General features: G+C 48.4%; 1 protein-coding gene across 1 annotated transcript; it reads left to right on the forward strand.

Moving 5' to 3' along the window:
• Positions 1-4,383: 4,383 nt before the first annotated feature.
• On the forward strand, positions 4,384-17,493 carry PRSS16 (serine protease 16). The gene is made up of 12 exons (XM_075259061.1): positions 4,384-4,483; positions 7,599-7,780; positions 10,984-11,083; positions 11,402-11,531; positions 11,618-11,741; positions 12,345-12,422; positions 12,852-12,899; positions 15,128-15,391; positions 15,481-15,622; positions 16,220-16,399; positions 16,582-16,727; positions 16,810-17,493. The coding sequence occupies exons 1-12, from the start codon at positions 4,426-4,428 to the stop codon at positions 16,861-16,863; spliced, it is 1,506 nt and encodes a 501-aa protein (XP_075115162.1). The 5' UTR covers positions 4,384-4,425; the 3' UTR covers positions 16,864-17,493.
• The last annotated feature ends 1,784 nt before the right edge of the window (positions 17,494-19,277 follow it).

Raw genomic sequence — 19,277 nt, forward strand, 5'->3', positions numbered from 1 at the left:
TTATTATCTCTGTACTGTGACATCACTGTGTGTATTATCCTGTACTGTGACATCACTGTGTGTATTATCTCTGTACTGTGACATCACTGTGTGTATTATCCTGTACTGTGACATCACTGTGTGTATTATCTCTGTACTGTGACATCACTGTGTGTATTATCTCTGTACTGTGACATCACTGTGTGTATTATCCTGTACTGTGACATCACTGTTGTATATTATCCTGTACTGTGACATCACTGTGTGTATTATCCCTGTACTGTGACATCACTGTGTATATTATCTATGCTGTATATCACTGTTATCCAAAATTATTCAACACTTTTCAAATTTAGACTTCATAGTCCTCATGGTGGATTTGGGCTCTATGAAACATTCTGCTATGAGGTCCGCCGGTTATTTGTTATGCTTCTGATAACTAATTTGTGCTTTATCCCAGATGACGGGTTCCAGACCAGTGTCTCTGTAAACCAGTGTTTGGTAAATCAGGCGATCTGTGACTTATTGTACGGCGCCACCTGGTGGATACTATGCGCCATTTCATCACAGTGATAAGAGAGAAGCAGAGTAGAGAGAAAACAATGACAATAGTATCTGGATCCAGGTCTTAGTTGGTACCAACTGGTCAGTTCTAGGTCTTGGGCTGTAGTAAGGTATATGCACATGATAATGGGGGGTATTGTAGAGGGGTAACCTATGGAAGAGACCTGATACCACACTGGTGGACCTTATATGCAGTATCATGCTGGGGTACGTCCTGATTTTGGTATTTTGGTATATTGTCTGCATTGGAACGCAGAAAACACAACAATAAGGTCCTATTGTTTTCAATGGTAAGATGAGCCTTATGGTGTAATTTGTCTGTTATTACTATATACTGTACAATCCCCCCATGGACTGTGCTGTCTGCTCTCTGTTAACATGGGACTCCTGACTACTATCGTCAATCACTGGTGGTGAACCATTACAGCTGAAGTGGTCACATGTCCTATCCTGACCACCAGGGGGCCGAGATGTGACAGCACCAGAGCAGCAGAGGGCAGTATGACCGTCTTTGCCCCTCTACTGGAATTGCCCTTTACCCCTTGTAACACCTGTACCCCTGAGCCTCGCCTCTGGTCTATACCTGTCATGACATCATGCACAGGTCTGGGTGAGTGCAGAATCACCAAACAGTGGATGTTAGCCTAGCTTAGGGAAAGCCATTTGTACAGTAACCCGGACTACATCTTGAAATCGACGGGAGGCAGGTTTCTCGTGGAATCCATGCCGAAACCTGGGTGAAATTCTGTGGTGTGAAGGCCAGACTTTGTGAAAAATCTGCTTTTTTGTTGCATTCTTTTTTAGTAAAATCCAGGAGTGGTTTTGGAATGGTAAATATAAAGCAATCACTTCTTACGTCTGCTAAATCCAACCCTGTTATGGGTGTATAAGGGTACGTTCAGGTGGGGCTTTTTGGACCGGAACCTGAGGCGGAGGCCCCCTTAGGCTCCAGTCCAAAAAATGGGTAGCCGCGACTGAATGCCGGGTGCACTGCATCAGCATCCAGCTGCGCACTCTGCTCCGGATTAGGCCCAATGAATGGGCCTAGTCCAGAGGAGGGAGTGTCTTCAGGCCGAATCACAAAGTGAATGAATGGGCCTAGTCCGGAGGAGGGAGCGTCTTCAGGTCTAATCACAAAGTGAATGAATGGGCCTAGTGCGGAGGAGGGAGCGTCTTCAGGCCGAATCACAAAGTGAATGAATGGGCCTAGTGCGGAGGAGGGAGCGTCTTCAGGTCGAATCACAAAGTGAATGGATGGGCCTAGTCCGGAGGAGGGAGCGTCTTCAGGTCGAATCACAAAGTGAATGAATGGGCCTAGTCCGGAGGAGGGAGCGTCTTCAGGTCGAATCACACAGTGAATGAATGGGCCTAGTGCGGAGGAGGGAGCGTCTTCAGGTCGAATCACAAAGTGAATGGATGGGCCTAGTCCGGAGGAGGGAGTGTCTTTAGGCCGAATCGCAAGACGAAACAGCCTGAAGAATGAGCATAGATTGTAAGCTCTTGCGAGCAGGGCCCTCAGTCCCATTGCGTGAAGTGACTATTTCTTTGTAATGTATCTTTTTGTCTGTACTTGAACCCTACAAATTGTACAGTGCTGCGGAATATGTAGGCGCTATATAAATAAAATTTATTATTATTATTATTATTATTATTATTAATGAGCACCTCGCTTCTTTTTTCCGGGAACTGGAAGAAACGGCTCCCGGAAAAAAGACCTGAGCGGCTCCCATTGATTTCAATGGGAGCCGTGTTTTTGGTCAGGGTTGTGAGGCGGATACGGCCTCAAAACACTGACCAAAAAACTCTGTGTGACCTTACCCTTCTATAGCTCTAGAGAGCCGACAGTGCACTGAATTTAGCCGTATGAACCCTGATACTGGAGATACCAATTATATTAATTTTGGCAACGATATGTCTCTACTAGTGTTAAGCGAATACATTCAAATACTAGATTGGAATACCTCCGCTCCCATAGGAGTGCATGTTAGCGGCCAGCGCTTAACCCCTTGGTGTTCGGCAGCTTACATGCATTCCTATGGGAGCAGAGGTATTCAAATACTATTCGCTCATCACTAGTCTCTACTGTTAGAAGGGCGGCTTACTGCTCAGTGTCATCATTGTGGTGTAAGGAATGCTCCCCCCTGATAATACGAGGCTATGTTTGAGTTACAGTTGGGGGGAGGGGGGTTTTCATAGCCTAGTGGTGACTCTGAGGTGTTAGGCCCGCCTTTCTGACAGTGGAGACATATCGGTGCCGAAATTAACATCACTGATATGTCTAGCACTGGGGCACATAGCTGACAGTTCAGTTTTCTATGGTATATAATACTGCACCTCTGTGAGGGTCCCATCCACCACACGGCCACTCTACTTCTCAGCAGGGTGACCGCCAGCAATTTTGCAGTAGCTAACCAGCAGGCAGTCTGCAATGTGTGGCCCTGGCCTTAGAGAGTTTCTTCATTCATCCCCCAAAGCAGCATTTCACATCAATTAACCCCCTGCATACGTGGAGAAAGCAAATGCACAAGTCTGGAGAATGGAAGCCTATGGATCCATTTGTCAGGAAAGGCGCAGGCGCTGTGCCAATTACAGGAGGCCCAGTATGTGGCTGGGACTCCTAATCTCATAGATAACTGCACTGCCAGGAGTCCCAATAAATCCAGTAAGGACATGGACTCATTTTAACCCTTTCATGCCTCAACCAATTTTAATTTTTGCATTTCCGTTTTTCCCTCTCCCCATTCAGTTCACAGAGTCACGTGATGGCTTATTGTTTGCGGGACATATCAAAATCAAATCAAAATCAAAAATGCTTTATTGGCACGTCCGAATAGTTATTTGGCATTGCCAAAGCTAGTAAAGTGGGCGGGGGCGTTGGGTTGGGTGGGTGGTGGGTATGGGGGGGGGGGGTTTGGGTTATAACAGTCCATGGAGTCTCATCTTCCTCTTCGTTGGTGGCTGCTATATGGGGGGGGGGGTTGGAGATGGGGTGGGGCGGGGCGGTTGGTTTGGGGTATAACAGTCCGTGGAGTCTCGTCTTCCTTACATATTGTACTTTGTAATGGCGCCATTCAATATCCCGTGCAATGGATTCAGAATGAGGTGGAATCGGGAAAATAAATGAATTTACGTCAATTTCTTATGGGTTTAATGATTACGACATTCACTGTGTGGTAATTATGGCATGTCCCCCGTATTCTGCGGGTCAGGGCGATCACAGTGATATGTATACTGTATATGTTACCTGTATTCTGTGGATCAGGATGATCACGGCGATACCATATTTATATCATATTTAAACTTTAGATGGCGTGGCTGAGTTTAACCGTGGCCGCTAAAGGGTTAACAGCTGCGATTTTTGCAGATTTGGCTCGCTACGTGTGGCCTTAAGGGTGAAACTTTGTCGAGTGAATTTAGGCTAACTATATATCAGACCACAATTTATATAATATGCCATAATTTAGTGCATTTTAGAACTTGTAATCTCTCTATTCTGATATGGTTTGCATTGATATTCTAATATAAACCTATATATATATATATATATATATATATATATATATATATCTACAGCGATGGGAACAAATTTAAAGTTTTCAACTCTGATTTGAGTTTGATCTGGTTCTGAGCTATGATACGGGTCAGTATAGTCGGGTTATATATTAAATTGGAGAAGTAGTAAAACAGAAACTAATTACGGTGAAGGGTTAATCCCGTGATCCTGTGTCATCTGCTTCTGAAGCAAAACTGAAGCTGAGTCTGCAACTTGTAGAGCCAATGAAAAGTGTCTGGGTCATGTGACGGGCTGTGTCATGTGACTGTGAGGCAGCGTACCTTGTAGTCAGGAGGAAGTCTCTTTTGTTTCACACTCACCTTCCTACAATGATCGCCCTGAGGCTGCTGCTCCTGCTCGCCCTGCTCCTGGCTGGAGTGGACGGGGGTAAGTACTTACTACACACATCCTTCTCGTCTTCTCCAGAACTCTTAATCCTCTAAGTCTTCAGGATCTGGAAATATAAGACGTGACATCCTCAGCAACAAGTAATGACTGTATATAATTCATATATGTAGATACAATGAGTCACTTCCTAAGAGTAACAGAGTACTGAGTGATATCCCACAAACAGGAAGAGTGATACAATTATATGTACCGATTTCACACAAGTTGCAGCGAGTTGTTGCTGTTCCCCCTATAGGTATATATTGGGGTAGATTCGGCAGTTGATATAGGATATCCTATAGCAGCCAGAAGTCACTGTGCAGCCCTAACCTAAATGCTACAGCAGATAACACCAGGGGGTGAAGCAGTGGCACCTCCTACAATCGGGGGCAGTAAAAGTGCATGCTCTATAAGGCACATTGCTCTATACTTGTTGACTAAGAGGTTACGGATACGCAAAAGGCATTCCAGGCAACTGCAAAACTGCTGGAACCTGCACCAAACAATTGGTTTTGCAAATAAAATGGCTGTTTACCCACAAACTTATGCGGCCCTTAAAGGGGAAGTCCCAAGACTGATACTAGACATCAGATAAGGGGAATGCTTTGTCTCCTATCTGACCAGACATGGTCTACTGCCGAACTCGGCTGTGTTGCCCCGTCACATGGCCCTACAAGTGCCACATATAGGAGTACATTACCACTGTATGGTATCGAGGTCTTTGGACCCTTCATGCAGCAGGTTCTGGGTGTGATGGCTACTACAGCGCCCCCTCTAGCTGCTCTCCTGGTTATACCAGTTCCTGTAATAGGCTGATGGCGCCTCCCAGGGTCTGTGGTGAGGGATCAGATTATATGACTAGTCAGTGATGTAACCCTAGATATAGGTTGGTGGATCGGCTTCTGCAACTGACCATGTCTGGGCTTTGCTTTCTTCATGTTTGGATGCAAATGACAGAATTTCCTGCAAAGCTTCTCTACGTGATATCAGTTACAAGAGGAAGCGGCGAGTCACATGACTATAGAGTGGTGGCCAAGCTAGAATAAAGGAAACCGGGCACAAGGCAAAGCTGACTGCAGACGCACCGCACAGCTGATATATACCTATGGGTGACAACCAGAACCAGCATATCACCCCAGCCCTGCAGATAGATAGGTTACTGTCACCAGAACCAGCATATCACCCCAGCCCTGCAGTTAGATAGGTTACTGTCACCAGAACCAGCATATCACCCCAGCCCTGCAGATAGGTAGGTTACTGACACCAGACCCAGTATATCACCCCAGCCCTGCAGATAGATAGGTTACTGTCACCAGAACCAGCATATCACCCCAGCCCTGCAGATAGATAGGTTACTGTCACCAGAACCAGTATATCACCCCAGCCCTGCAGATAGATAGGTTACTGTCACCAGAACCAGCATATCACCCCAGCCCTGCAGTTAGATAGGTTACTGTCACCAGAACCAGCATATCACCCCAGTCCTGCAGATAGATAGGTTACTGTCACCAGAACCAGCATATCACCCCAGTCCTGCAGATAGATAGGTTACTGTCACCAGAACCAGCATATCACCCCAGCCCTGCAGATAGATAGGTTACTGTCACCAGACCCAGTATATCACCCCAGTCCTGCAGATAGATAGGTTACTGTCACCAGACCCAGCATATCACCCCAGCCCTGCAGATAGATAGGTTACTGTCACCAGACCCAGCATATCACCCCAGTCCTGCAGATAGATAGGTTACTGTCACCAGACCCAGCATATCACCCCAGCCCTGCAGATAGATAGGTTACTGTCACCAGACCCAGCATATCACCCCAGCCCTGCAGATAGATAGGTTAGTGTCACCAGAACCAGCATATCACCCCAGCCCTGCAGACAGATGGATAGGTTACTGTCACCAGAACCAGCATATCACCCCAGTCCTGCAGATAGATAGGTTACTGTCACCAGAACCAGCATATCACCCCAGTCCTGCAGATAGATAGGTTACTGTCACCAGACCCAGCATATCACCCCAGCCCCGCAGATAGATAGGTTACTGTCACCAGACCCAGCATATCACCCCAGTCCTGCAGATAGATAGGTTACTGTCACCAGAACCAGTATATCACCCCAGCCCTGCAGATAGATAGGTTACTGTCACCAGACCCAGCATATCACCCCAGCCCTGCAGATAGATAGGTTACTGTCACCAGAACCAGCATATCACCCCAGCCCTGCAGATAGATAGGTTACTGTCACCAGAACCAGCATATCACCCCAGTCCTGCAGATAGATAGGTTACTGTCACCAGAACCAGCATATCACCCCAGCCCTGCAGATAGATAGGTTACTGTCACCAGAACCAGTATATCACCCCAGCCCTGCAGCTACATTAGTGTCAGCAGACAGTGTTTTCCCCTTGTAAATCATTACTGAGATATCGTTATTTTCGTTAATATGCCAGTGAGTACTGAGGGCTTTGCTATGTACCGTACATCTTTGGAGCAATGGTGACAATCTTGTTGCTTCAAAAAGCTCATTTGCACATTGACAAAAACAGAGATGTGTTGCCATTGGATACAGCAATTCACACCGGGAAAATTCCATTCGATTCAGGCGACCCCCAGTCTATCTCATGGCTGGGTTGAGGTGGCAAACTGTTCGCAGACAGCAAGATCTGTTGCAGGGGTGCAGTGCGTCCTGGTTGTGAAGGTAACCGCTTGGGACTGACATTTCAACTGCAGAATCCAATGTAGCTAAGGGTCTGTTCACACTTGCAGTGTACTTTCTGTTTATCACACAAGTCAGATTGGTCTGTTAAACCCACTGAATCCCACCGCTGCACAGAAGGCCTCACTTGCTTATATTGGGATCTGTCAGATACAGGTTTTATGTCCTTCATCTTAACAAGAAAAAATATGATTGAATAGCATTGGAGACGCTGGACAGGAGTGACGGGGTCTGAGGCTTCAGAGTCTGATGATTTAGAAACGGGACATCACTGGTGGGGATTGTAGACGTCTGATCATCCCTATATAATCATCCCTATATAATATGTCCAGGTTACCCGTTCTGTATTTTCTATATGTATCTCAGTGAGTGACCTACGATCTCCTTATATTTTAGCCTGGAACCAAAGACAAATCCGTAAAAAGATCCACCAACTGCGGCAGGTCCAAAACTTTAAATCCTTCTATAGTCGTCTTGCGTTTCCAAGGGGTCCAGGTCGATATGTGCCCCCCGTGGAGGGTTATCTGACACAACCTCTAGACCACTTTAACCGGAGGAATAATGACACGTACAGACAGGTATGCAAAAACGGACATGTTCATAGCGGTGTCAGTAACTATGGGATCAGGCGGGCCCCGGGTGATGTGCAGTATAAGATCAGGCGGCCATGGGTGCTGTGCATTATGGGAACAGGCGGGGCCCGGGTGCTGTGCATTATGGGAACAGGCGGGGCCCGGGTGCTGTGCAGTATGGGATCAGGCGGGGCCCGGGTGCTGTGCAGTATGGGATCAGGTGGGCCCCGGGTGATGTGCAGTATGGGATCAGGTGGGCCCCGGGTGATGTGCAGTATGAGATCAAGCGGGGCCCGGGTGCTGTGCAGTATGGGATCAGGTGGGCCCCGGGTGATGTGCAGTATGGGATCAGGCGGGCCCCGGGTGATGTGCAGTATGGGATCAGGCGGGCCCCGGGTGATGTGCAGTATGGGATCAGGCGAGCCCCGGGTGATGTACAGTATGGGATCAGGTGGGCCCCGGGTGATGTGCAGTATGGGATCAGGTGGGCCCCGGGTGATGTGCAGTATGGGATCAGGCGGGGCCCGGGTGCTGTGCAGTATGGGAACAGGCGGGGCCCGGGTGCTGTGCAGTATGGGAACAGGCGGGGCCCGGGTGCTGTGCAGTATGGGATCAGGTGGGCCCCGGGTGATGTGCAGTATGGGATCAGGTGGGCCCCGGGTGATGTGCAGTATGGGATCAGGCGGGGCCCGGGTGCTGTGCAGTATGGGAACAGGCGGGGCCCGGGTGCTGTGCAGTATGGGAACAGGCGGGGCCCGGGTGCTGTGCAGTATGGGAACAGGCGGGGCCCGGGTGCTGTGCAGTATGGGAACAGGCGGGGCCCGGGTGCTGTGCAGTATAGGATCAGGCGGGGCCCGGGTGATGTGCAGTATGGGATCAGGTGGGGCCCGGGTGCTGTGCAGTATGGGATCAGGTGGGCCCCGGGTGATGTGCAGTATGGGATCAGGTGGGCCCCGGGTGATGTGCAGTATGGGATCAGGTGGGCCCCGGGTGATGTGCAGTATGGGATCAGGTGGGCCCCGGGTGATGTGCAGTATGGGATCAGGCGGGGCCCGGGTGCTGTGCAGTATGGGAACAGGCGGGGCCCGGGTGCTGTGCAGTATGGGAACAGGCGGGGCCCGGGTGCTGTGCAGTATGGGAACAGGCGGGGCCCGGGTGCTGTGCAGTATGGGAACAGGCGGGGCCCGGGTGCTGTGCAGTATGGGAACAGGCGGGGCCCGGGTGCTGTGCAGTATGGGAACAGGCGGGGCCCGGGTGCTGTGCAGTATGGGAACAGGCGGGGCCCGGGTGCTGTGCAGTATGGGATCAGGCGGGGCCCGGGTGATGTGCAGTATGGGATCAGGCGGGGCCCGGGTGCTGTGCAGTATGGGATCAGGTGGGCCCCGGGTGATGTGCAGTATGGGATCAGGTGGGCCCCGGGTGATGTGCAGTATGAGATCAAGCGGGGCCCGGGTGATGTGCAGTATGGGATCAGGTGGGGCCCGGGTGATGTGCAGTATGGGATCAGGTGGGCCCCGGGTGATGTGCAGTATGGGATCAGGTGGGGCCCGGGTGATGTGCAGTATGGGATCAGGCGGGGCCCGGGTGCTGTGCAGTATGGGAACAGGCGGGGCCCGGGTGCTGTGCAGTATGGGAACAGGCGGGGCCCGTGTGCTGTGCTGTATGGGATCAGGCGGGCCCCGGGTGATGTGCAGTATGGGATCAGGTGGGCCCCGGGTGATGTGCAGTATGGGAACAGGCGGGGCCCGGGTGATGTGCTGTATGGGATCAGGCGGGGCCCGGGTGCTGTGCAGTATGGGAACAGGCGGGGCCCGGGTGCTGTGCAGTATGGGAACAGGCGGGGCCCGTGTGCTGTGCTGTATGGGATCAGGCGGGCCCCGGGTGATGTGCAGTATGGGATCAGGTGGGCCCCGGGTGATGTGCAGTATGGGATCAGGTGGGCCCCGGGTGATGTGCAGTATGGGATCAGGTGGGCCCCGGGTGATGTGCAGTATGAGATCAAGCAGGGCCCGGGTGATGTGCAGTATGGGATTAGAGGGGGCCCGGGTGCTGTGCAGTATGGGATCAGGCGGGCCCCGGGTGCTGTGCAGTATGGGATCAGGTGGGCCCCGGGTGATGTGCAGTATGGGATCAGGTGGGCCCCGGGTGATGTGCAGTATGAGATCAAGCAGGGCCCGGGTGATGTGCAGTATGGGATTAGAGGGGGCCCGGGTGCTGTGCAGTATGGGATCAGGCGGGCCCCGGGTGCTGTGCAGTATGGGATCAGGCGAGCCCCGGGTGATGTACAGTATGGGATCAGGTGGGGCCCGGGTGATGTGCAGTATGGGATCAGGTGGGCCCCGGGTGATGTGCAGTATGGGATCAGGTGGGCCCCGGGTGATGTGCAGTATGGGATCAGGCGGGCCCCGGGTGATGTGCAGTATGGGATTAGAGGGGGCCCGGGTGATGTGCAGTATGGGATCAGGTGGGGCCCGGGTGATGTGCAGTATGAGATCAAGCGGGGCCCGGGTGATGTGCAGTATGGGATTAGAGGGGGCCCGGGTGCTGTGCAGTATGGGATCAGGCGGGCCCCGGGTGCTGTGCAGTATGGGATCAGGCGAGCCCCGGGTGATGTACAGTATAAGATGAGGCGGCCATGGGTGCTGTGCAGTATGGGAACAGGCGGGGCCCGGGTGATGTGCAGTATGGGATCAGGTGGGCCCCGGGTGATGTGCAGTATGGGATCAGGTGGGGCCCAGGTGCTGTGCAGTATGGGAACAGGCGGGGCCCGGGTGCTGTGCAGTATGGGAACAGGCGGGGCCCGGGTGCTGTGCAGTATGAGATCACATGGGCCCCGGGTGCTGTGCAGTATGGGATCAGGTGGGCCCCGGGTGATGTGCAGTATGGGATCAGGTGGGCCCCGGGTGATGTGCAGTATGGGATCAGGTGGGGCCCAGGTGCTGTGCAGTATGGGAACAGGCGGGGCCCGGGTGATGTGCACTATAAGATCAGAGGGGGCCCGGGTGATGTGCACTATAGGATCAGAGGGGGCCCGGGTGCTCTGCAGTATGGGATCAGGCGGCGCCCAGGGTGCTGTGATGTATATGGGGATCGGGGAGCGATGGACTGTCTGTGCGGCCGCCCCTGACTCTAATTGCCTATTTTGATCACTTTTCTCCACAGACTATGCGATTTCTAACATACTACATATTTTTTTCAATCCTGTGTAGAGATACTGGATAAATGAAGAATTTTGGAAACGCCCTGATGGACCCGTCTTCCTTTATATTGGAGGAGAAAGTTCAGAGTCTGAATTCTCAGTCTTATCAGGTTGGTAGAATAGACGGACCTCCTCCTTTATTCCTGGGAGTGAGAAAAGTCTTAGTGTAAATCCGACACGGGGGAAGGGAGGGAGATTGCTGCAGCAGAAACCTCCCCCTCCCCCAACTGTCTTATATACAACTGAGACAAATGTAGACCCAGCAACAGTGGGGACAAAAATAATCTCCATGTTTAGAGGCCACTTCCTGCTTGAGATGGGGGTGGTGGAGTAGATGAGGGACCCAAGTGTTATTTGTTCTGCCCCCACCTCACTTGTTTACTTTCCCTTTAAGAGAATTCTGACAAGCCACTTTACCTTTAAAATAGGAGAGCACGTTGAGCTGGCCCAGACACATCACGCCCTTCTCGTGTCCCTTGAACATCGCTATTATGGAACCAGCATCAACCCAGATGGACTGACCCTGGATGCAATAAAGTTCCTGTCCAGCCAGCAGGCGTACGTACTATATACGGTAGTATCTCCAGTTCACACACCTGCAGGGCTATACATTCTTATTATTGCATCTCCTTCCCATTATATAGACTTGCAGATCTGGCGTCTTTCCATCTATTCATCTCCCAGAAATATAACCTGACTCCGAAGAACGCTTGGATTTGCTTTGGAGGCTCCTACCCGGGATCCCTCTCTGCCTGGTTTAGACTGAAGGTCGGTCTTTTCTATGTGACATTTGCATTTGATGCATTTTGTATACTATTCTGCACGCCATACTATGAGGCTATATACCACTTAATATGTACTAGGCTGACCGCTATTCCTGCCGACTCCCTAATGAACGTGTACACTTGGCTTAGCCAGACACATTTGATGGTCAAAAGAAATAAAAGGGTCAGGCATGTTAAATGCATGGAAATGATAATCGAAACTTGCTCATTTAGGTATATACTGCCAGGAGGAATAACAGAGGAACATCAGACTATAGCTGTATATACTAAAAGAAGGAGTATAGTTATAGGGGTTGTAGTGGTAGTATGTACTACCAGGACCTGGACTATGAGGGTGCTCCAGAGGACCCTCTGACACTTAATGGCAAATGGTAAGCAATGGCCTCAAAACAGATTTTGCATTGGGACCCTGGGGCTTCAAGTGACACCTGTGAAAACAAGTCACTAAATCCAGTGAGAGCCATGATGGTAATGCCAGTGTACACAGAGTATACATGATACGTGGATTATTTGCTGGCAGGTGTTATAGTATAATCCTGTGTTATAAATGTAATAATCCTATGTCTTGTGTCTTTCTGTTTTGCAGTTCCCACATCTGGTGTACGCCGCTGTGGCCTCCTCCGCCCCGGTCAGAGCAGAGCTGGACTTCACCGACTACAACAAGGTCAGTCGCAGCTCTCTGGTTATTAAAGGGATTTTCCAAGACTTGCCTATTGATGACCTAACCTTAGATCTGGCCACTTTTCACAGGCCAGTGTGTGTCCACCAGCACCGAGCTCATTAGGTGGACATAGTTCCTCCTTCAGTAGGTGTTGCTGAGCTAATTTATATAGTATGGCGCCATCTGGTGTGCAGAGTTAATAGAAATGTGGATGTCCCGCTAGTGGGCCCGCTGCTGGTGGACACACATGCTCAGTCACTCTCCCCATACCCAGGTCTCTGCCATTCACTGAACAACAGCCAATAGAAATTGCTTTCTGCCTTGCGTGTTTGGTAGGGGCCGGAGCCTCTTCACTAATAAGAAAGGAAAAATTCTACATATTCTCTTCCTATTTTGTTCTAATGTCCTATAATTTTCTTTTCCTTTTTACAGGTGGTGGCTCAGAGCTTGTCCGATCCAGTCATTGGAGGATCAGCCAAGGTACAGTCCAGTCCTCTAACCTGTAGACAATTCCTTATGTCACGTGAACCCCTTAGTGAATGTCCTGTCACCCTAAACAACATCTTGTCATCAATTTTTAAATATCTTTATTGGTACTGTTTTTCTGATGTTGCACAATAAAATTCTGTCACCACTAGGGGGAGCTTACTGTATACTAGATCAATGTACAAACCGTATTCAGGAGGCTCCTGATCTCCCCCTAGTGGTGGATGCAGGCAGCCAGAACTTTACCATTGAACTCTGTCTATGCAGCTCTGTATCATATGGATAGCTGTGAGCACCAGAACATTGGACGTTCACTTTGCAGAGGAATATTCCCTTATTACATATAACATGTTACTGTCTTCTCATCATTGTGGATAAAACTCCATACAGTACAGAGTTTGCCGCATGTGGCTATAAACCCCATCTTACATTGACTAGATATGTGTATAGCTATGTCATGAGCATAGCCAGATAGATATATACAATATATATCCCTACACTCCAGGATCGCGACCAATGTGGAATTTCCACTCAAAGGCTTTAGGTGAATGCAAAAATCAAATGTTTAGAGAAGACTCTTAAAAACCAGCGGCTCTTGAAGGTCTGACGTCAGCGACATTCTTGACATATATTATGTGCCCATACAATGTTAATCCTCATTAGATGTAGCTTAAAGTGTAACTCACTTTTTTTTTTCCCCACTACTGTATCGGGGGTTGTTTGGTGGCCATGCTTGTAATATATTTTATTAGCCTACCTAACTTAATTTTTAATAGAAAACAGGCTGTAAAGTTCGCTTTAGCAACCCTCGAACTGATATGTTACAAAGGAAAATCCGTACATAGTTACATTGTAAATATGAAGCATTTACTAAAGAGGGGGGGGGGGGGTCACTATACATGGCTGTATCTTTGGTGTTATACCACCTACTATAAGGTTCTGTTACACAAGACTGCCTGCATATTCTACAAGAGGTATTAGATATAACCAAACCTAAAGTAACACAACTGAGTAATTGAACTTACACATCAGCTCGAGCACAATATAAAATAACGTCCCTGACTGTTTTTATCTGGTGATCTCTCTAATTCCTTCCTAGTAATTCAATCTTGCAGCAAACGAAAGCTGAGAATCTGGGTGATATTAAACCAGAGATACAGCCATTTGAAGTGACCATACGCCTTTCTTTGGTAAATGCTTCAGCTTTACATGCAGTCCAGGTGTATGGACAGACTCTCCCTGGCAGTGCTTAGTTACATCATTGCTAATGGGAACTTTACAGCCTGTTTTCTATTAAAAAGTAAGTTAGATAGGTTAATAAAGTATATTACAATAATAGCCCCTCCCTCCCCAGACAACTTAACTGCCATGATCCCCAATTGGGGATCGGGTACTCTAACCCGCCTATGAACGCCATCTGTCATTGAGGAATAGAAACAGGACATTCACATGTTCCAGGAGGATATCGCCCGTAATAGACAACCTAAATTGATTACGTGCATGCATTGCCTGGCGCATACGAGGTCATTTTCCAGCGCAGTTCCCATATTATTGAAAAAATAAGTAAATAAAAATTGGCAGTTAATGGGTTAAGATTACTTCTCATAGTTGCTTATGATTATGGGGTCTGCAATCTTGCTTGGGCTTCTTCTCTACCCTGTTAACAACATTTAGTGATCTGCTTTACGGCACGTTTAAAGCCATAGGCAGCAATAATGAGGAGCCGACTCACTGAGGTCTATGAGAGAGCTGGGAAGCATTGGAATGGGGACAGAAGTGTTCCCTGGAGGGGAAGTGAAGACATACGGCCTTTATATAGTCTGTTCTTACCCAATTATGAATGCAGTTTACGACTTCACTGGCTGGTTTGTGTGAGATCTGTTTTCTCTGCTAAAAGGTGAACTCCAGCCTGTCAGAGGAAAGAGAGAAAGCTTAAGCCCAGGCCCATTTTCAGTACATGTAAGATCAGCGTGTATCAGGCCCACTATCAGCACTCTAGTACAATGACTGGATACCACATAGGGATCACAAGCTACATTTTTCCCTATCAGTATGTCATTCAAGTATGGGAGGAAATCCTCGCAGACATGGGGAGATCATACAAACTCCTTGCAGATGTTGCCCTTGGCAGGATTCAAACCCAGGACTCCAGCGCTGCAGTGCTAACCACTGAGCCACCGTGTTGCCCTGAATCCTAATATTCAGGTATTTTATGTTCGCAGTGTCTGGACAGAGTGAGGGAGAGTTTCCAAGAAGTAAACTCCATGCTTCACCCAGGTAACACCTCTAAACTTGAGAAAGACTTCTCCTCCTGCTCGCCTCTCCACGCTCCTGAGGATTACGCAGAATTTGTCAGTAACCTGGCAGATATATTTATGGGAGCGGTGCAATACAACATGGAGTCTCCAGGCAGTGATGTGAGGAAGATTTGTGAGAACATGGTGGCTGCAGAGTCTGCCTATGAAGGGCTGAGGACTGTCAATAAGGTAAGTTCTGAGGGTACTAATGGGTTAATCTATGAAGATGTGCTATGATATGTGCCACACTACATGTCTATGGGCTTTGTCTCTGGCAGATGTACATGGAATTCATAGGACTGAAATGTGTGGAAAACTCCTACGAAAAATCCCTGGCAGACATAAAAAACACATCAATAAGCCTGGTGGGAGTTGGGGAGAGGCAGTGGTACTACCAGACGTGCACAGAGTTCGGCTACTGTAAGTGACTACTGGCTGTTTGCATCTATATTTATTTGTTGGGCGACCAATTTTCCTGACAGCTGTTAACTGTATTCAGAGATATGCTTTGTAGCAGCCACACGGAACATAGGAACAATATGGAGACTGGTATGGGGGAGTGTTGTGGGCATGCTCTGTGTAGAGAATGGCTACAAAAGGAATTAAAAATCTATAGGAAGCTTTTACCTCCTGCTCAGTCCACTCCTGGCTTTGGCTAAAAAAAAAAATGCAACAAAATCTGCAACAAAAAAAGCTGCGTTTCCGCAACATGGGGCCTTAGCCAAAGGGGTGTTTTTACAGGACTTGTTCATTGATTACCTTAAATGGGACAGAGCTGGGATTACACCATGTGACCAATGAATATGTTGTCAGATGATCTGTGAGCCAACATGAGTGCCACCTCAAGCAGCTGATCCACAGGGTCAGAGGTGTTGGCCCACATGGATCTTCAGATGAAAGGTCATCAATTTAAAAGACTTGAAAACCCCTTTAAATAAATACTTGTTTTATACAGTGGCTTATTTTTCACTATACATCCCCTTTAAGATGTAACCAGACACACACTTCCTTCCACAGATCAGACATGCGAGGACAGCTCTTGTCCGTTCTCCCCTCTCATGACTCTGAAGTCTCAGCTGGATCTCTGCACCGAAATCTTCCAGATCCCTCCAGATTCTGTCCGCCAGTCCGTTAAATTCACCAATGAGTTTTATGGAGCCGATCACCCCAAGTCCAGCAGAATCATCTTTGTTAATGGTAGGATAAACTAAATTTTGCATTTGTTGAAGGGGAATTTAATCACTTCAGGACACATTTTTGAAGACAAATAACACCAAAGAGTCCATGTGTCCTCCTCTACATTGGGGTAACGCCTCAGTTTTTCCCTTTAAATACCATCCCTTTAAATTGACATTTGCCTCCTCTTGTCATACCTGCAGGTGACATAGACCCCTGGCACGCCCTGAGTGTGTTGAAGAACCAGTCTCGTTCAGAAATCGCCATCTTTATCAACGGGACGGCGCACTGTGCAAACATGAATCCTTCTCGCACCTCAGATCCGCCGTCCCTGCAGAAAGCTCGAGAGGTCAGGAGAATACATTGCACTGCACGCTAATGTGTCCTTAATATAGAAAACGTTACTCACCGGATTCCCTTTTGTGTTGCAGGAAATTGCCGATAAAATTAGAGAATGGCTGCAAAGTGCTTCGATGATGGAGTAACACGTGACCCCTCTGCTTTATGGAGATGGAAGAAAATACCGCAATAGTTTAGAAAACACTGGAACAAACATGTCGGGGGGATTTTAAGCAATGCAAACACTCGTGGCTGCAGGGTGTCTATAATGCAAGGAGAAATGTGCAATAACAGGACTTTCTGTGCTCTGAGATGAAAGGCAATCTCTATCTCTGGAACTGAAGCGCGACGCATCCAAAATAATCAGGAATCTTCATATAATGTCCTACCATTTGGTGTCTGCAGCTCCTATGCAGAACTATGTATCTTCGTGGTGACAGACTACAAACAAGCCCTGTGTATCCAGTTAAAATACATTGGGTAGGCTAGCTCACAATGGAGGTCTGCGATATGTGACTACACGGGGCTCGTAGTCTGTTGCTATGGAGACGCATAGCTCTGCACAGCCTCTCTAGAAGCTAAGTGGTGGGAGATTTTTAAATCGAGACCATATGGAAAGATGCGGTGTACAAAACTCGTTTCCAGGTTGTTTTAATTGTTCTGGAGACATTAAGGGGTGCAGACAATTCAATGACCACTTAAGGTGTTTTTTAACGTTTTGTATATTTTCTATTTTTGTATTGTTTTATATGAATAAAGGTCTGTCCTGTGCCAGTCCGCGAGGCCGGGGAATCATGTCAGAATTCGGTCTCTGTTCTACAGAAATAAATGATGAGACTTTGAGGTTTTGGGTTATTATCTCTTGGATAACCTGATAGTTTATAGTGGGAGGGAATGTCCACGTGAGACTTACATGCTGAGGATTGGCCAACGTAGAACTGGGGGAGGAGAATCTTTGTTTCGGGAATCTTCACATGGTCGAGGCTGCAGTGAAAATCTTCTTACAGGTGGAAATGACTGACAAAGTAGCTGAGAATCAAAAAAGAAACAAAAGTTTAGCAGAATGTTGCTCCAGATTTCACCTTTGATTCTGCATTTCTACAGGTGTAAATGCCATCCCCTGAGCTGACGGCACTGTGGACCCTTAGGATGCTGCTAGAACACGTCACTGGACTGTCTACGGCCATCATGTATATACTATTCACTGAGGTTATCAAGAACCAGGGCGTAGCTGTAGAGCAATGGTAGGGAACCTCGGCTCTCCAGCTGTTGCAAAACTACAACTCCCAGCATGCATACTTGCTCTGCTGTTCTTGGAACTCCCATGGAAGTGAATGGAGCATGCTGGGAGTTGTAGTTTCACAGCAGCTGGAGAGCCGAAGGTTCCCTACCCCTGCTATAGAGGGTGCAGAGGGAGAAATCACTATCGGGCTCTGGAATTTACCCCAAGGCCTCTCTACCACCAAAGACAGCAGATAACATATGGTATGTGAGGGATTTGCATTGGGGCCCAGGAGATTCGGGTTACGTCTCTGTCCATGGCCCATATACAGCCTGGAGTAACTGTACTATGATTATAGGCAGTATCAAGGTGATATTGGATTCATAACAGGTTGAAAAAGTGGAATTATTTGCATATCTCTGCCCACTATGGCGGCAAACTTCATACATACTTATTAGAAATGTCTGCAGCTCAGGAATAAAGCGGCATCACTGATATTCACTACACCAGCAGGCAATACCCAGATCAGACATGCCGCCATACAGTGCACTATTATACACCGTGTAATGTCACACTAGTGCCCAGTAGTGATAATGGCAGGTTTTCTGTAGAAGCCATTACTGTACCCTGCCAACAGCGCCCACTGAATAATGGCGCCCGTCTTGGTTGTACCACCCACAATAGGTCCCTACTGTAACCCAAAGTGTAAGCAGCTGCTGATCTGTAAGCAGCACTTATGTGGGCATTATGGCGGACAGTACTTCCCAATATGGCACCCCGATGGGGGACGCTTTAAAGGTATTTTCTAACTGTATAAAGGTGGTGTGAAATGGGTTACACATGTAGAAGAGCTCACAGTCACATTCCCTGCTATGATGGGATGGAAGCAAGAAATAGATCCCAGCGGGACCGAGAAACAGACTAAAGTGCAGAGAAGGATCTGTCAGCGCGAGAAGAAGCGAATTTATTGTTTACTCATCAGCAGCCCAAGGACCCCCTTATACTACAGCTAAGAAGAAAATATTGTTCTGTGGGGGGAGGTGGCATGGAGGAATTCTTCTGTGGAGGGAGGGGGGCTCCATGGGGGCATTGTTCTGTGTATTGGGGGAGGCATTCTGAGATTCTTTTGTGTATTGGGGCAGTTTGGGGGCATTGTTCTGTGTATGAGGGCAGTCTGTGGTAGGAAATGCTGGGGGAGGGCAACATTCTGTGGGGGGAGGCGCTATGGGGGAATTGTTCTAATTGTTCTGTGTATGGGGGGGCATTGCTCTGTGTATGGGGGCATTGTTCTGTGTATGGGGGGCATTGTTCTATGTATGGGGGGCATTGTTCTAATTG

Source organism: Leptodactylus fuscus, chromosome 11, assembly GCF_031893055.1.
Source record: "Leptodactylus fuscus isolate aLepFus1 chromosome 11, aLepFus1.hap2, whole genome shotgun sequence".
NCBI classification, from domain to species: domain Eukaryota; kingdom Metazoa; phylum Chordata; class Amphibia; order Anura; family Leptodactylidae; genus Leptodactylus; species Leptodactylus fuscus.